General features: G+C 53.1%; 1 protein-coding gene across 1 annotated transcript in view; it reads right to left on the minus strand.

Moving 5' to 3' along the window:
- Window positions 1-13,494, minus strand: part of C1QB (complement C1q B chain) — a 58,644-nt gene extending 45,150 nt beyond the window's left edge. Inside the window, exons 1-2 of the mRNA XM_077260509.1 lie at window positions 13,365-13,494; window positions 11,498-11,557 (exon numbers count right to left, since the gene is read on the minus strand). Of these exons, the coding sequence (XP_077116624.1) occupies window positions 11,498-11,557; window positions 13,365-13,485 (181 nt within the window). The 5' untranslated portion in view covers window positions 13,486-13,494. The remainder of the gene's footprint in view (window positions 1-11,497; window positions 11,558-13,364) is intronic.
- Between the last annotated feature and the right edge of the window lie 544 nt (window positions 13,495-14,038).

Here is a 14,038-nt window from a genome sequence, read left to right on the forward strand (position 1 = left end):
TTTTACCTGTACACTATATGCTATATACAGAGCTCCTGTATATAATGTCACTAGTGATCATTGTATTGCCTGTACACTATACACTATATAGAGAGCTCCTGGGCATAATGTCACTGATGATCTTTTCACCAGTGATCACTGTATTACTTGTACACAATACACTATATTCAGAGCTCCTGAGTATAATGTCACTGGTGATTTCTGTATTACCTGTACACTGACACTATACACTATATACAGAACTCTTGAGCATAATGTCACTGGTGATCACTGTATTATCTATACACTGACACTGTGTACTGTACTATGTACAGAGCTCTTGTGTATAATGTCACTGGTGATCACTGTATTTTCTGTACACTATTCACTATGTGCAAAGCTGCTGTGTGTAATGCCACTGATGACCACTGTATTACCTGTACACTGACACTGTATACTATGTACAGAGGTCCTGTGTATAATGTCACTGGTGATCACTGTATTACCTGTATACTATATACAGAGCTCCTGTGTATTATGTCACTGGTGATCACTGTATGACCTGTACACTATATATAGAGCTCCTGTGCACAATGTCACACATGTAGAACACATACACACCAGGTACACAGTAGATACACATGCACAGCACACACACTAGATACACCCCACATACACACCCTTCACACACTAGACACATATGCACAGCACACACCACATGCACACTAGGTACACACTAAACACACATGCACAGCACACAAATATCACATACACACCAGTCACACAATATACACACATGTGCAGCACATACACACCTGTCACACACTAGACACATGCACAGCACACACACCACTCACACTAGACACATGCACAGCATACACACCACATACACATCAGGTCCACACTAGATACACATGCGCAGCACACATACTAGATGCAAACCTCATACACACCCATCACACGCTAGACACACATGCATAGCATACACACACCACATACACACCAGTCACACATGCACAGCACACACCGGGTACACTAGACACACATACACAGGACACACAATAATCACACACTAATTAAACACCTGGCACACACTAGACACCAAATGTATGCCACATACACACCAGTCAACAATATGCGCCACATACACCCCAGTCACACAATATACGCCACACACACCAGCCACATACTAGACACATGTGCACAGCATACACTAGACACAAGTCGCAAATTAGATAAATGCAACATACACATTACTTACACACCAGTCACTTACTAGACACACACTAGACACACAGTTCACACAGTTCACACACACAAGATACACATGCACAGCACACACTAGACACACATATCATACACTTCTTAGACACACATGCACAGTACACACAGTGTCTAGTGTGTGCTGTGCATGTGTGTCTAGTTTGGGTGTCTAGTGTATGTGTAGTGTGTGTCTTGCACACATGCACAGCACACAAACTTCACACACACATTAGATACACATGCCCAGCATGCACTACACACACATAGCATACACTTCACATACACACTACACACATTAGGAACACATGCACATCACAACATGCACAGTGCACACAGTTGCGTATCTAGGGGGAGGCAGCCGGGGCATGTGCCCCGGGCGCAGCTGGCAGGGGGGCGCAGTCGGGCCGCCTAAAGCGGCGGTCCGCAGTGTCTCCCCCCGGCGGCTGCATTCTGCCGCCCCCCGCACTGGGAGTCAGCTGTTCTCTGTGCCGACTGTCAAGCTGACAGCCGGGACAGAGAAGCTGCGGCGCACCGGCTCCCAGTGTTCAATTGTACTGCATCTGAGATGCGAGTACAATTGAAGCTCTGACTGCTGGGTCAGAGCGACGCCAGCAGCGTGATCAGGTCATGTGATCACGCTGCTGACGTCACTCACCTGCGCGGCAGAGCAGACTCAGAGGCAGAGCAGGAGAGATACAGATCGGTGGTAAGTGCTCCTGTGGAGCTGAAGACACCAAAGGTGCGGGGGGGGGGGGGGGATTTAATGTGAGTGGGAATGGGGGGGATATATTGTGGGGGGATTTTATGTGAGTGGGGATGGGGGGGATATATTGGGGGAGGATTTAATGTGAGTGGGGATGGGGGGGATATATTGTGGGGGGATTTAATGTGAGGGGATGGGGGGATATATTGTGGGGGGGATTTAATGTGAGTGGGGTGGGGGGAATTTAATGTGAGTGGGGATGGTGGGATATATTATTGGATGGGGGATTTTTAATATGGGGGGATTTATTGTGGGGGGGAGATTTAATGTGAGTGGGGATTTATTGTGGGGGGGAGATTTAATGTGAGTAGGGAGGGGGGATTTATTGTGTGTGGGGAGAATTGGAGTGGAGATGGGGGATTGAATGTGTGGGGGGAGATTTGTCATGGGGATGGGGGGATTTAATGTGTGGGGGAGATCTGAGGACACAAAATGAAGAGCAAAGGGGGAGATGGGGGGCACGTATGAGAAAACAGTATAGGGGAATGGGGGGCATGCAGACAATATGGTGAGGGGCAATTTTTTATTCAGGAGCATTATAATGACACTTGTATCTTTAAGGGCATCATGTGGAGATTTTCTGCAAAAGAGCGGAGAAGATGGAAGTCTGCAGAGACGGCCGTGGATGAGAAAACTCATCATGGGGTCTGGACAAGATGAAGAAATGAAGGAGAACGGCTCCAGAGACGACGTCATCTATAAGGTACCTGGATGTAAATGTTATTTGTGATACTAACTAACTCTCATATTTTTATTTAAGTTAGGAGCATTAAAGGGGATGTCCAGGTTTGTGATGAGTCTGCAGTCATTCTTTGTGATTGCAGACTTCTGAATTCTCACAGTGCGCCCTGCACGCTGTTAGGATTCTCTTGTGCTGGGGATTTACATTCATGCGGTCACATGCTGACTAGACATATGTGGCCGCCGTCAATGAAAATGAACTGAGTGAGGCCGGGCACGTCTGGTCGGAATGTGGTCAGAAGTATACAAATCACATGCTTGTGCTGACATGACTGTCCACTGGCAAGGGAGAATCCTAAAAGTGTGCAGTGCATTAGTTGTGAGAATTCAGAAGCTGCGATGTCAGGATTCAGCTCTGCAGGTTCCGGCAGTCGTCACATGGACACTTCACTCATATGCGACTTTCATACTTGTGGTCCTGTGACAACGAGCTTCTCTTCTGCTTCTCTCAATTTTTCACTGAACATTGAGAGCATTAGGGAGAGGAGCTCGTGGGTACATGACTGAGTGTGCAAATCGCATATGTCCTTGGTGGAGGGGGGTGCACCAAACTGAATTCTTGGCCTGGGTGCCAGAGACATACCTCCCAACCGTCCCGGATCCCGCGGGACTGTCCTGATTTTGACAGTCAGCCCCGGGATCCCGGGAGGGACATTAGTTGTCCCGCACTGGTTGGGAGGTGTACATATCACCCAGTCCCTGAGCCCCTGCACCCGCCCGCAGAGAACTGCAGCATATTGGCTGCTCTGTGCGCATAGGCTCAGGACCTGTGATGAAGTCACAGGATGGGAGGAGTCAGGGGGTCACATGATCGGGAGGACCTCCGTGTACAGGACTCTGCTGGTTGTCATGACGCTGGAAGGTAAGCATATGTGTGAGGTCAGGAGGTGTTTACAGTGTGGATGTAGCAGAGCCGTGTGTGTACAAGGTGTGTGGATCGGAGCAGCGTGTGCAATGTGTATGGAGCGGAGCCGTGTGTGTGTACGAGGTGTACGGAGAAGAGCTGTGTGTGTATGAGGTGTACGGAGCGGAGCCACATGTGCAAGGTGTATGGAGCAGAGCCGTGTGTGTACGAGGTGTACGGAGCGGAGCCATGTGTGTACGAGGTGTACGGAGCTGAGCCGTGTGTGTACGAGGTGTACGGAGCGGAGCCATGTGTGTACGAGGTGTACGGAGCTGAGCCGTGTGTGTACGGAGTGGAGCCATGTGTGTACGAGATGTATGGAGAGGAGCCGTGTGTGTATGAGGTGTACGGAGCGGAGCCGTGTGTGTATGAGGTGTACGGAGCGGAGCCATGTGTGTGCAAGGTATATGGAGCAGAGCAGCGTGTGCAATGTGTACGGAGCGGAGCCGTGTGTGTACGAGGTGTACGGAGCGGAGCCGCATGTGCAAGGTGTATGGAGCGCAGTCATGTGTGTACGACGTGTATGGAGCGGAGCCGTGTGTGTACGAGGTGTACGGAGTGGAGCCGTGTGTGTACGAGGTGTACGGAGTGGAGCCGTGTGTGTACGAGGTGTACGGAGTGGAGCCGTGTGTGTACGAGGTGTACGGAGTGGAGCCGTGTGTGAACGAGGTGTACGGAGTGGAGCCGTGTGTGAACGAGGTGTACGGAGTGGAGCCGTGTGTGAACGAGGTGTACGGAGAGGAGCCGTGTGTGTACGAGGTGTACGGAGTGGAGCCGTGTGTGTACGAGGTGTACGGAGTGGAGCCGTGTGTGAACGAGGTGTACGGAGTGGAGCCGTGTGTGAACGAGGTGTACGGAGCTGAGCCGTGTGTGTACGGAGTGGAGCCATGTGTGTACGAGATGTATGGAGAGGAGCCGTGTGTGTATGAGGTGTACGGAGCGGAGCCGTGTGTGTGCAAGGTATATGGAGCAGAGCAGCGTGTGCAATGTGTACGGAGCGGAGCCGTGTGTGTACGAGGTGTACGGAGCGGAGCCGCATGTGCAAGGTGTATGGAGCGCAGTCATGTGTGTACGACGTGTATGGAGCAGAGCCATGTGTGTACGAGGTGTATGGAGCGGAGCCGTGTGTGTACGAGGTGTACGGAGTGGAGCCGTGTGTGTACGAGGTGTACGGAGTGGAGCCGTGTGTACGAGGTGTACGGAGAGGAGCCGTGTGTGAACGAGGTGTACGGAGAGGAGCCGTGTGTGTACGAGGTGTATGGAGTGGAGCCGTGTGTACGAGGTGTACGGAGTGGAGCCATGTGTGAACGAGGTGTACGGAGTGGAGCCGTGTGTGTACGAGATGTATGGAGAGGAGCCGTGTGTGTATGAGGTGTACGAAGCGGAGACGTGTGTGTACGAGGTGTATGGAGCGGAGCCGTGTGTGTACGAGGTGTACGGAGTGGAGCCGTGTGTGTACGAGATGTATGGAGAGGAGCCGTGTGTGTATGAGGTGTACGAAGCGGAGACGTGTGTGTACGAGGTGTATGGAGCGGAGCCGTGTGTGTACGAGGTGTACGGAGTGGAGCCGTGTGTGTACGAGATGTATGGAGAGGAGCCGTGTGTGTATGAGGTGTACGAAGCGGAGACGTGTGTGTACGAGGTGTATGGAGTGGAGCCGTGTGTGTACGAGGTGTACGGAGTGGAGCCGTGTGTGAACGAGGTGTACGGCGTGGAGCCGTGTGTACGAGGTGTACGGAGTGGAGCCGTGTGTGAACGAGGTGTACGGAGTGGAGCCGTGTGTGTACGAGATGTATGGGGAGGAGCCGTGTGTGTATGAGGTGTACGGAGCGGAGCCGTGTGTGTACGAGGTGTACGGAGCGGACTCTGGCTGTCAGATCGGAGCAGATATTGCTCCTCGCTCTGACACTGACTGGCACAGGAGACACGGAGGTCTTTATCAGTGGCGTATCACAGCTGCAGCGACATGAGCAGTCAGCGGCACAGCTGGATGACACCATTCAGCGCCGTGGGAGTGGAAGCTGCCGGCTGCTGCGAGGGAGCACGGTGAAAGGTGTCTGTGTGTAGTGATGGAGAAGGCAATGATGGGGGTGGCGTAACCATGTGTGGCCATTATACTGCACCCAGCATTGTGTGGGGCCATTATACTGTACCCAGCATTATGTGTGGCCATTATACTATACCCAGCATCGTGTGGGGCCATTATACTGTACAGAGCATCATGTGGCACCATTATACTGTATGGACCATCACGTGGGGCAAGTATACTGTACGCAGCATCATGTGGGGCCATTATACAGTATGGAGCGTCGTGTGGCCAATGGCCATTGTACAGTATGGAGCGTCGTGTGTGGCCATTGTACAGTATGGAGCGTCGTGTGCGGCCATTGTACAGTATGGAGCGTCGTGTGTGGCCATTGTACAGTATGGAGCGTCGTGTGTGGCCATTGTACAGTATGGAGCGTCGTGTGTGGCCATTGTACAGTATGGAGCGTCGTGTGTGGCCATTGTACAGTATGGAGCGTCGTGTGTGGCCATTGTACAGTATGGAGCGTCGTGTGGCCATTGTACAGTATGGAGCGTCGTGTGTGGCCATTGTACAGTATGGAGCGTCGTGTGTGGCCATTGTACAGTATGGAGCGTCGTTTGTGGCCATTGTACAGTATGGAGCGTCGTGTGTGGCCATTGTACAGTATGGAGCGTCGTGTGTGGCTATTGTACAGTATGGAGCGTCGTGTGGCTATTGTACAGTATGGAGCGTCGTGTGTGGCCATTGTACAGTATGGAGCGTCGTGTGTGGCCATTGTACAGTATGGAGCGTCGTGTGTGGCCATTGTACAGTATGGAGCGTCGTGTGTGGCCATTGTACACTATGGAGCGTCGTGTGTGGCCATTGTACAGTATGGAGCATCATGTGTGGCCATTGTACAGTATGGAGCGTCGTTTGTGGCCATTGTACAGTATGGAGCGTCGTGTGTGGCCATTGTACAGTATGGAGCGTCGTGTGTGGCCATTGTACAGTATGGAGCGTCGTGCGTGGCCATTGTACAGTATGGAGCGTCGTGCGTGGCCATTGTACAGTATGGAGCGTCGTGCGTGGCCATTGTACAGTATGGAGCGTCGTGTGTGGCCATTGTACAGTATGGAGCGTCGTGTGTGGCCATTGTACAGTATGGAGCGTCGTGCGTGGCCATTGTACAGTATGGAGCGTCGTGCGTGGCCATTGTACAGTATGGAGCGTCGTGTGTGGCCATTGTACAGTATGGAGCGTCGTGTGTGGCCATATTTTTTTGTTCATAATTATTGTTAACGAAACATTGTGATCAGAAGTGCTAAATGGGTGTGGTTGGGGCGTGGCTAGTTGTGAAATGGGTGTGGCCTAAAATTTGCAGCGGCGCGCTAAGCGCGCCGCTGACTTTGTCCCTCTTTCCCTTCCTTGAAAGTTGGGAGGTATGCCAGAGACCCTAGATACACCTCTGAGCACACACACTAGATACACATGCACAGCACACACACTCACTAAACACATGCACTGCACACACATACATTAGACACATGCATAGCACACACTACACACATATACACTAGACACACACTTCTCACACAGTAGACAGACATGTACAACACACACTTATACACATGCAGATCACAGCAGACACTACACACACATAAGACACACTTGCACACCACACACTAGACACACATGCACAGCTCACACCACACACATGCACAGCAAACACGCTAGACAATAATTCACAGCACAAACACTACACACGCACACTGGACACACATACCATACACTTCACATACACATTAGACACACGCACAGCACACACTACACATACAATAGACACACACTTCACACTCACATACACACATATGCACATGCTCAGCATACACACACAATACATAATACACACACACCAGACACACATTCACAGCAAACACAATTCATACACACTGAACACCCATGCACAGCAGAAGCTTTTCTCAGTGCTAGTGCTCCCCTACTAAGCCCTCTCTTTTCCCCATTAAGCTAGGCATAATCATGGTGGGTTCATTCCCAACATTTCTGTGTTCTTCCCTCCATGGTTTCCTATCAGTGCCCGTTGTGCTTCCGAGGCCACATATAGAAAGTCTACTGACCTGACTCCTCAAGCCTGGCATAGTTGTCGCTGGCTTTGATTATGTGCTGCGCTGGAGTCAGACACTGCTGATTTATGATGGGCAGCATGCTCTTCATGAAACAGGAGCATCTCCCTGGTGGCATGCCTCTGCGCTGCGCCAGGAACCTCACTGGTGGCGTACCTCTCCACTCTGCGCCAGGAACCTCACTGGTGGCGTGCCGCTGCGCCAGGAACCTCACTGGTGGCGTACCTCTCCACTCTGCACCAGGAACCTCACTGGTGGCGTGCCTCTCCACTCTGCACCAGGAACCTCACTGGTGGCGTGCCTCTCCACTCTGCGCCAGGAACCTCACTGGTGGCGTGCCTCTGCGCTGTGCCAGGAACCTCACTGGTGGCGTACCTCTCCACTCTGCGCCAGGAACCTCACTGGTGGCGTGCCTCTCCACTCTGCGCCAGGAACCTCACTGGTGGCGTACCTCTCCACTCTGCACCAGGAACCTCACTGGTGGCGTGCCTCTCTGCGCTGCCCCAGGAACCTCACTGGTGGCGTACCTCTCCACTCTGCGCCAGGAACCTCACTGGTGGTGTGCCTCTCTGTGCTGCGCCAGGAACCTCACTGGTGGCGTGCCTCTGCGCTGCGCCAGGAACCTCACTGGTGGCGTGCCTCTCTGTGCTGCGCCAGAAAACTCACTGGTGGCGTGCCTCTGCGCTGCGCCAGGAACCTCACTGGTGGTGTACCTCTCCACTCTGCGCCAGGAACCTCACTGGTGGCGTGCCTCTGCGCTGCACCAGGAACCTCACTGGTGGCGTACCTCTCCACTCTGCGCCAGGAACCTCACTGGTGGCGTGCCTCTGTGCTGCACCAGGAACCTCACTGGTGGCGTAGCTTTCCACTCTGCGCCAGGAGCCTCAATGGTGGCGTGCCTCTCTGCGCTGCGCCAGGAACCTCACTGGTGGCGTACCTCTCCACTCTGCGCCAGGAACCTCACTGGTGGCGTGCCTCTGCACTGCGCCAGGAACCTCACTGGCGGCGTGCCTCTCTGTGCTGCGCCAGGAACCTCACTGGTGGCGTGCCTCTCTGCGCTGCACTAGGAACCTCACTGGTGGCGTGCCTCTCTGTGCTGCACCAGGAACCTTACTGGTGGCATGCCCCTCCACGCTGCGCCAGGAACCTCACTGGTGGCGTGCCTCTCTGCGCTGCACTAGGAACCTCACTGGTGGCATGCCCCTCCATGCTGCGCCAGGAACCTCACTGATGGATGCCCCTCCATGCTGCTCCAGGAACCTCACTGGTGGCATGCCTCTCTGCACTGCACTAGGAACCTCACTGGTGGCATGCCCCTCCACGCTGCACCAGGAACCTCACTGGTGGCGTGCCCCTCCACGCTGCGCCAGGAACCTCACTGGTGGCGTGCCTCTCTGCGCTGCACTAGGAACCTCACTGGTGGCGTGCCTCTCTGCGCTGCACCAAGAACCTCCCTGGTGGCGTGCCGCTTCATGCTGTGCCAGGAACCTCCCTGGTGGCGTTTCTCTTTGCGCTGTACCAAAAACCTCACTGGTGGCGTGCCTCTGCGCTGCGCCAGGAGCCTCACTGGTGGCGTACCTCTCTGCACTGCACCAAAAAACTCACTGGTGGCATGCCCCTCCATGCTGCGCCAGGAACCTCACTGGTGGCGTGCCTCTCTGCGCTGCACTAGGAACCTCACTGGTGGCGTGCCTCTCTGCGCTGCACCAAGAACCTCCCTGGTGGCGTGCCCCTTCATGCTGCGCCAGGAACCTTCCTGGTGGCATTTCTCTCTGCGCTGTACCAAAAACCTCACTGGTGGCGTGCCTCTGCGCTGCGCCAGGAGCCTCACTGGTGGCGTACCTCTCCACTCTGCGCCAGGAACCTCACTGGTGGCGTGCCTCTGCGCTGCACCAGGAACCTCACTGGTGGCGTAGCTTTCCACTCTGCGCCAGGAGCCTCAATGGTGGCGTGCCTCTCTGCGCTGCGCCAGGAACCTCACTGGTGGCGTACCTCTCCACTCTGCGCCAGGAACCTCACTGGTGGCGTGCCTCTGCACTGCGCCAGGAACTTCACTGGTGGCGTGCCTCTCTGTGCTGCGCCAGGAACCTCACTGGTGGCGTGCCTCTCTGCGCTGCACTAGGAACCTCACTGGTGGCGTGCCTCTCTGCGCTGCACCAGGAACCTTACTGGTGGCATGCCCCTCCACGCTGCGCCAGGAACCTCACTGGTGGCGTGCCTCTCTGCGCTGCACTAGGAACCTCACTGGTGGCATGCCCCTCCATGCTGCGCCAGGAACCTCACTGATGGATGCCCCTCGATGCTGCTCCAGGAACCTCACTGGTGGCATGCCTCTCTGCACTGCACTAGGAACCTCACTGGTGGCATGCCCCTCCACGCTGCGCCAGGAACCTCACTGGTGGCGTGCCCCTCCACGCTGCGCCAGGAACCTCACTGGTGGCGTGCCTCTCTGCGCTGCACTAGGAACCTCACTGGTGGCGTGCCTCTCTGCGCTGCACCAAGAACCTCCCTGGTGGCGTGCCGCTTCATGCTGCGCCAGGAACCTCCCTGGTGGCGTTTCTCTTTGCGCTGTACCAAAAACCTCACTGGAGGCGTGCCTCTGCGCTGCGCCAGGAGCCTCACTGGTGGCGTATCTCTCTGCACTGCACCAAAAAACTCACTGGTGGCATGCCCCTCCATGCTGCGCCAGGAACCTCACTGGTGGCGTGCCCCTCCACGCTGCGCCAGGAACCTCACTGGTGGCGTGCCTCTGCGCTGCACTAGGAACCTCACTGGTGGCGTGCCTCTCTGCGCTGCACCAAGAACCTCCCTGGTGGCGTGCCCCTTCATGCTGCGCCAGGAACCTTTCTGGTGGCATTTCTCTCTGCGCTGTACCAAAAACCTCACTGGTGGCGTGCCTCTGCGCTGCGCCAGGAGCCTCACTGGTGGCGTACCTCTCTGCACTGCACCAAAAACCTCACTGGTGGCATGCCCCTCCACGCTGCGCCTGGAACCTCACTGGTGGCGTGCCCCTCCACGCTGCGCCAGGAACCTCACTGGTGGCGTGCCTCTCTGCGCACTAGGAACCTCACTGGTGGCGTGCCTCTCTGTGCTGCACCAAGAACCTCCCTGGTGGCGTGCCCCTTCATGCTGCGCCAGGAACCTCCCTGGTGGCGTTTTTCTCTGCGCTGTACCAAAAACCTCACTGGTGGCGTGCCTCTGCGCTGCGCCAGGAGCCTCACTGGTGGCGTACCTCTCTGCACTGCACCAAAAAACCTCACTGGTGGCGTGCCCCTTCATGCTGCGCCAGGAACCTCCCTGGTGGCATGCCTCTCTTCATAGCTCCAGGAACCTCACTGTAGCCAGTTGCCGAGCTTTCTGGGGTATGGACAGTTACATCTAAGCATTAAATGAGCTGTGGCGCCTCTGTCTTGCCCCTGTCATGAAACCACCAAAGATTGCATGATTTTGGCACAACACTGAGTTGTGACTTTTCAAAGCTTTTATGATAGAATTCTGGAGTGAAAGATTTGATGAATTGGATCCATTTGTTTTTATGATGCCTTTTACCTCCCCGATACCGCTAATCAGCTGCACCCTAATATAGAGGAACAAGAAGGGGGGCTGACGGTATCAGCAGGGATCCCGGGGGTCTCAGCCCCCCACAAGCCCTTCTGATGGTGTGGACTAGGGACCCATAGAGAAGTAGACCTTACCTTGTCGTCTGGACCTTATGGTGAGCTTCGGAGAAGTTGTGCATCTGGATGAACAGGAACCTGACAACATACAGAAAGTAGAAGTGTCAGTGGAGTCAAGGACAGGGCGCTCTGGACTTCCTCATGAATGTGATCTTCGCTTCCTCTTCACCCGCAGCCAAGGAAAAGGAAGATGAATCAGATCTGGAGAGTTCTAGAATTCTAGCCTTCTCTCTTCCCCTCTGAAGAGGCAATTTGCATATGTAGGCTCTATATTATGCAAATTAGATTTGGCAAATCAACATTTCAGATGCAGCGAGAATAATCCCGGCAAGCAGTATACTGTCTCAGCAGTGGGGTGCAGCACCTCGATGGGTGGTGTCATTCATTTTGAGGGCGGTGTCATTCATCTTGAAGGTGATGACATTCATTTCCAGGACGGTGTTTGACATCTCAGGGTTTGTGTCATTCATTTCAGGGGTGGTGTTTGACATCTCGATGGGGTGTCATTCATCTTGCCATGGTGTAATTAATCTCAGATGTGGTGTCTGTCATCTCAAGGGGTGTATCATTCATCTCGGGGGTGTCATACATCTCAGGGGTTTGTCATTCATCTCAGGAGGGTGTCATTCATCTTGAGGGTGGTGTCATTCATCTTGAAGGTGGTGTCCATCATCTTGAGGGAGGTGTCATTCATCATGGGGATGGTGTCTTTCATCTCGATGGTGGTGTTATTCATATCAGAGCGGCATCATTCATCTCAACTAAGAAAGGGTGACTAAGAATAGACAGCAATATGTGAGAGGGCAACTAAGAACAGTAAGAAATAGGTGAGAGAGCAACTAAGAACAGTCAGTAAGAGGTGAGAGGGCGAATAAGCATTCAGCAAGAGGTGAGAGGGCGACTAAGAACAGTCAGCAAGAGGTGAAAGGGTGACTACGAACAGTCAGCAAGAGGTGAGAGGGTGACTAAGAACAGTCAGCAAGATGTGAGCGGGCGACTAAGAACAGTCAGCAAGAGGTGAGAGGGCAACTAAGAACAGTAAGAAAGAGGCGAGAGAGCGACTAAGAACAGTCAGTAAGAGGTGAGAGGGAGAATAAGCAGTCAGCAAGAGGTGAGAGGGTGACTAAGAACAGTCAGCAAGAGGTGAGAGGGTGACTAAGAACAGTGAAAAATAGGTGTTACAGAACTGCAACACAGAACTAGGATAGAAGGGGGAAAACTGACCCTTCACTATGACTAGGCTGATACCCTACGATGGAGTGGGCGACCCATTCCTTGCGAATAGACCCACCGATGATCCTAGGTTAATCTCAGCAATGACCTATAGATAGGGGGAGGGAGGTCCCTGAAAGATCTAAGGACTGGGTATAAAAACAGGTCACCTACTAATAGAAAACACAGAGAAGGCTGCAGAAACCAACTGAAAACAGAAACTAAAGATAGCAGAACCAGAGATCTCAGAACTGCACAATATCAAACACAGAAAGCTATCAAAGCACCTAGCCAGGACTCTAGCGGATTAACACTGTTGTCCAGCAAGGAATGGGAGGCAGGTGCTGGGTAATAAAGGGTGATGCAATCACCTGACCTAAGACAACCCAGCACCAGAGGAAAAAGACCAGCAGCCAGAAAACCACAACAAGATGGCGGAAGGTCAAAAAACAAAACAGATTCTAACAGTACCTCCCCTTTTACGAGGCGGATCCTCTTGGCCGAGCCTTATTTGGAAATGTCCTGTGAAAAGCCTTAATCAGCCTTGAGGCCGAGACGTCCTCAGCTTTCATCCAGGAATTATCCTCGGGACCGAAACCCTTCCAGGACACGAGATACTGCAACCTTCCTCTGTGCCACCTGGAATCTAAAATGCGTGAAATCTCAAACTCACCATCCTCATCAACTGGAGAAACAGTCGGCATCGCCTCCTTATCTGGTGTGTCAACTTTCTTCAGTAAGGATACATGAAAAACTGAATTAATTCTCCAGGACGAGGGGATGTCTAATCTCATCGCTGCCGAGTTGACAACCTGAACCACTTTGAAGGGTTCTACAAACTTAGGCCCCAGTTTTTTAGAAGGGATCTTCAAACGCAGATTCCTAGAGGACAACCAGACCATGTCCCCAACTGCAAACAACGCCTCCCTTCTTTTCTTGTCAAAATATTTCTTTCACCTCCTATTTGCCTCTTTCAGATTATGGCGTACTTTGGTCCAAACCCAGTCCAAATTTCCAGAAAAACTCTCCTCCTCAGGCACCGCTGCCCCAATCTTTGAAAATGGATCGAAAGATGGATGCCTCCCTGTACAGCAAAAAAAGGAGAACACCCAGCCAAGGAAGACGTATGATTAATAAGAGCAAACTCAGCTAGTGATAGATATTCTGACCACATCTCCTGATTGTCTGCTACAAAACATCTCAAAAACTGCTCGACGTCCTGGTTCTTCCTTTCAGTCTGTCCATTGGACTCCGGATGATAACCTGATGAAAACGACAAATGAACCTTTAATCTGTCACAAAAAGCATGCCAAAAGCGAGCCACAAATTGTGGACCTCTATCAGAAA

Source organism: Ranitomeya variabilis, chromosome 4 (genome assembly GCF_051348905.1).
Source record: "Ranitomeya variabilis isolate aRanVar5 chromosome 4, aRanVar5.hap1, whole genome shotgun sequence".
NCBI classification, from domain to species: domain Eukaryota; kingdom Metazoa; phylum Chordata; class Amphibia; order Anura; family Dendrobatidae; genus Ranitomeya; species Ranitomeya variabilis.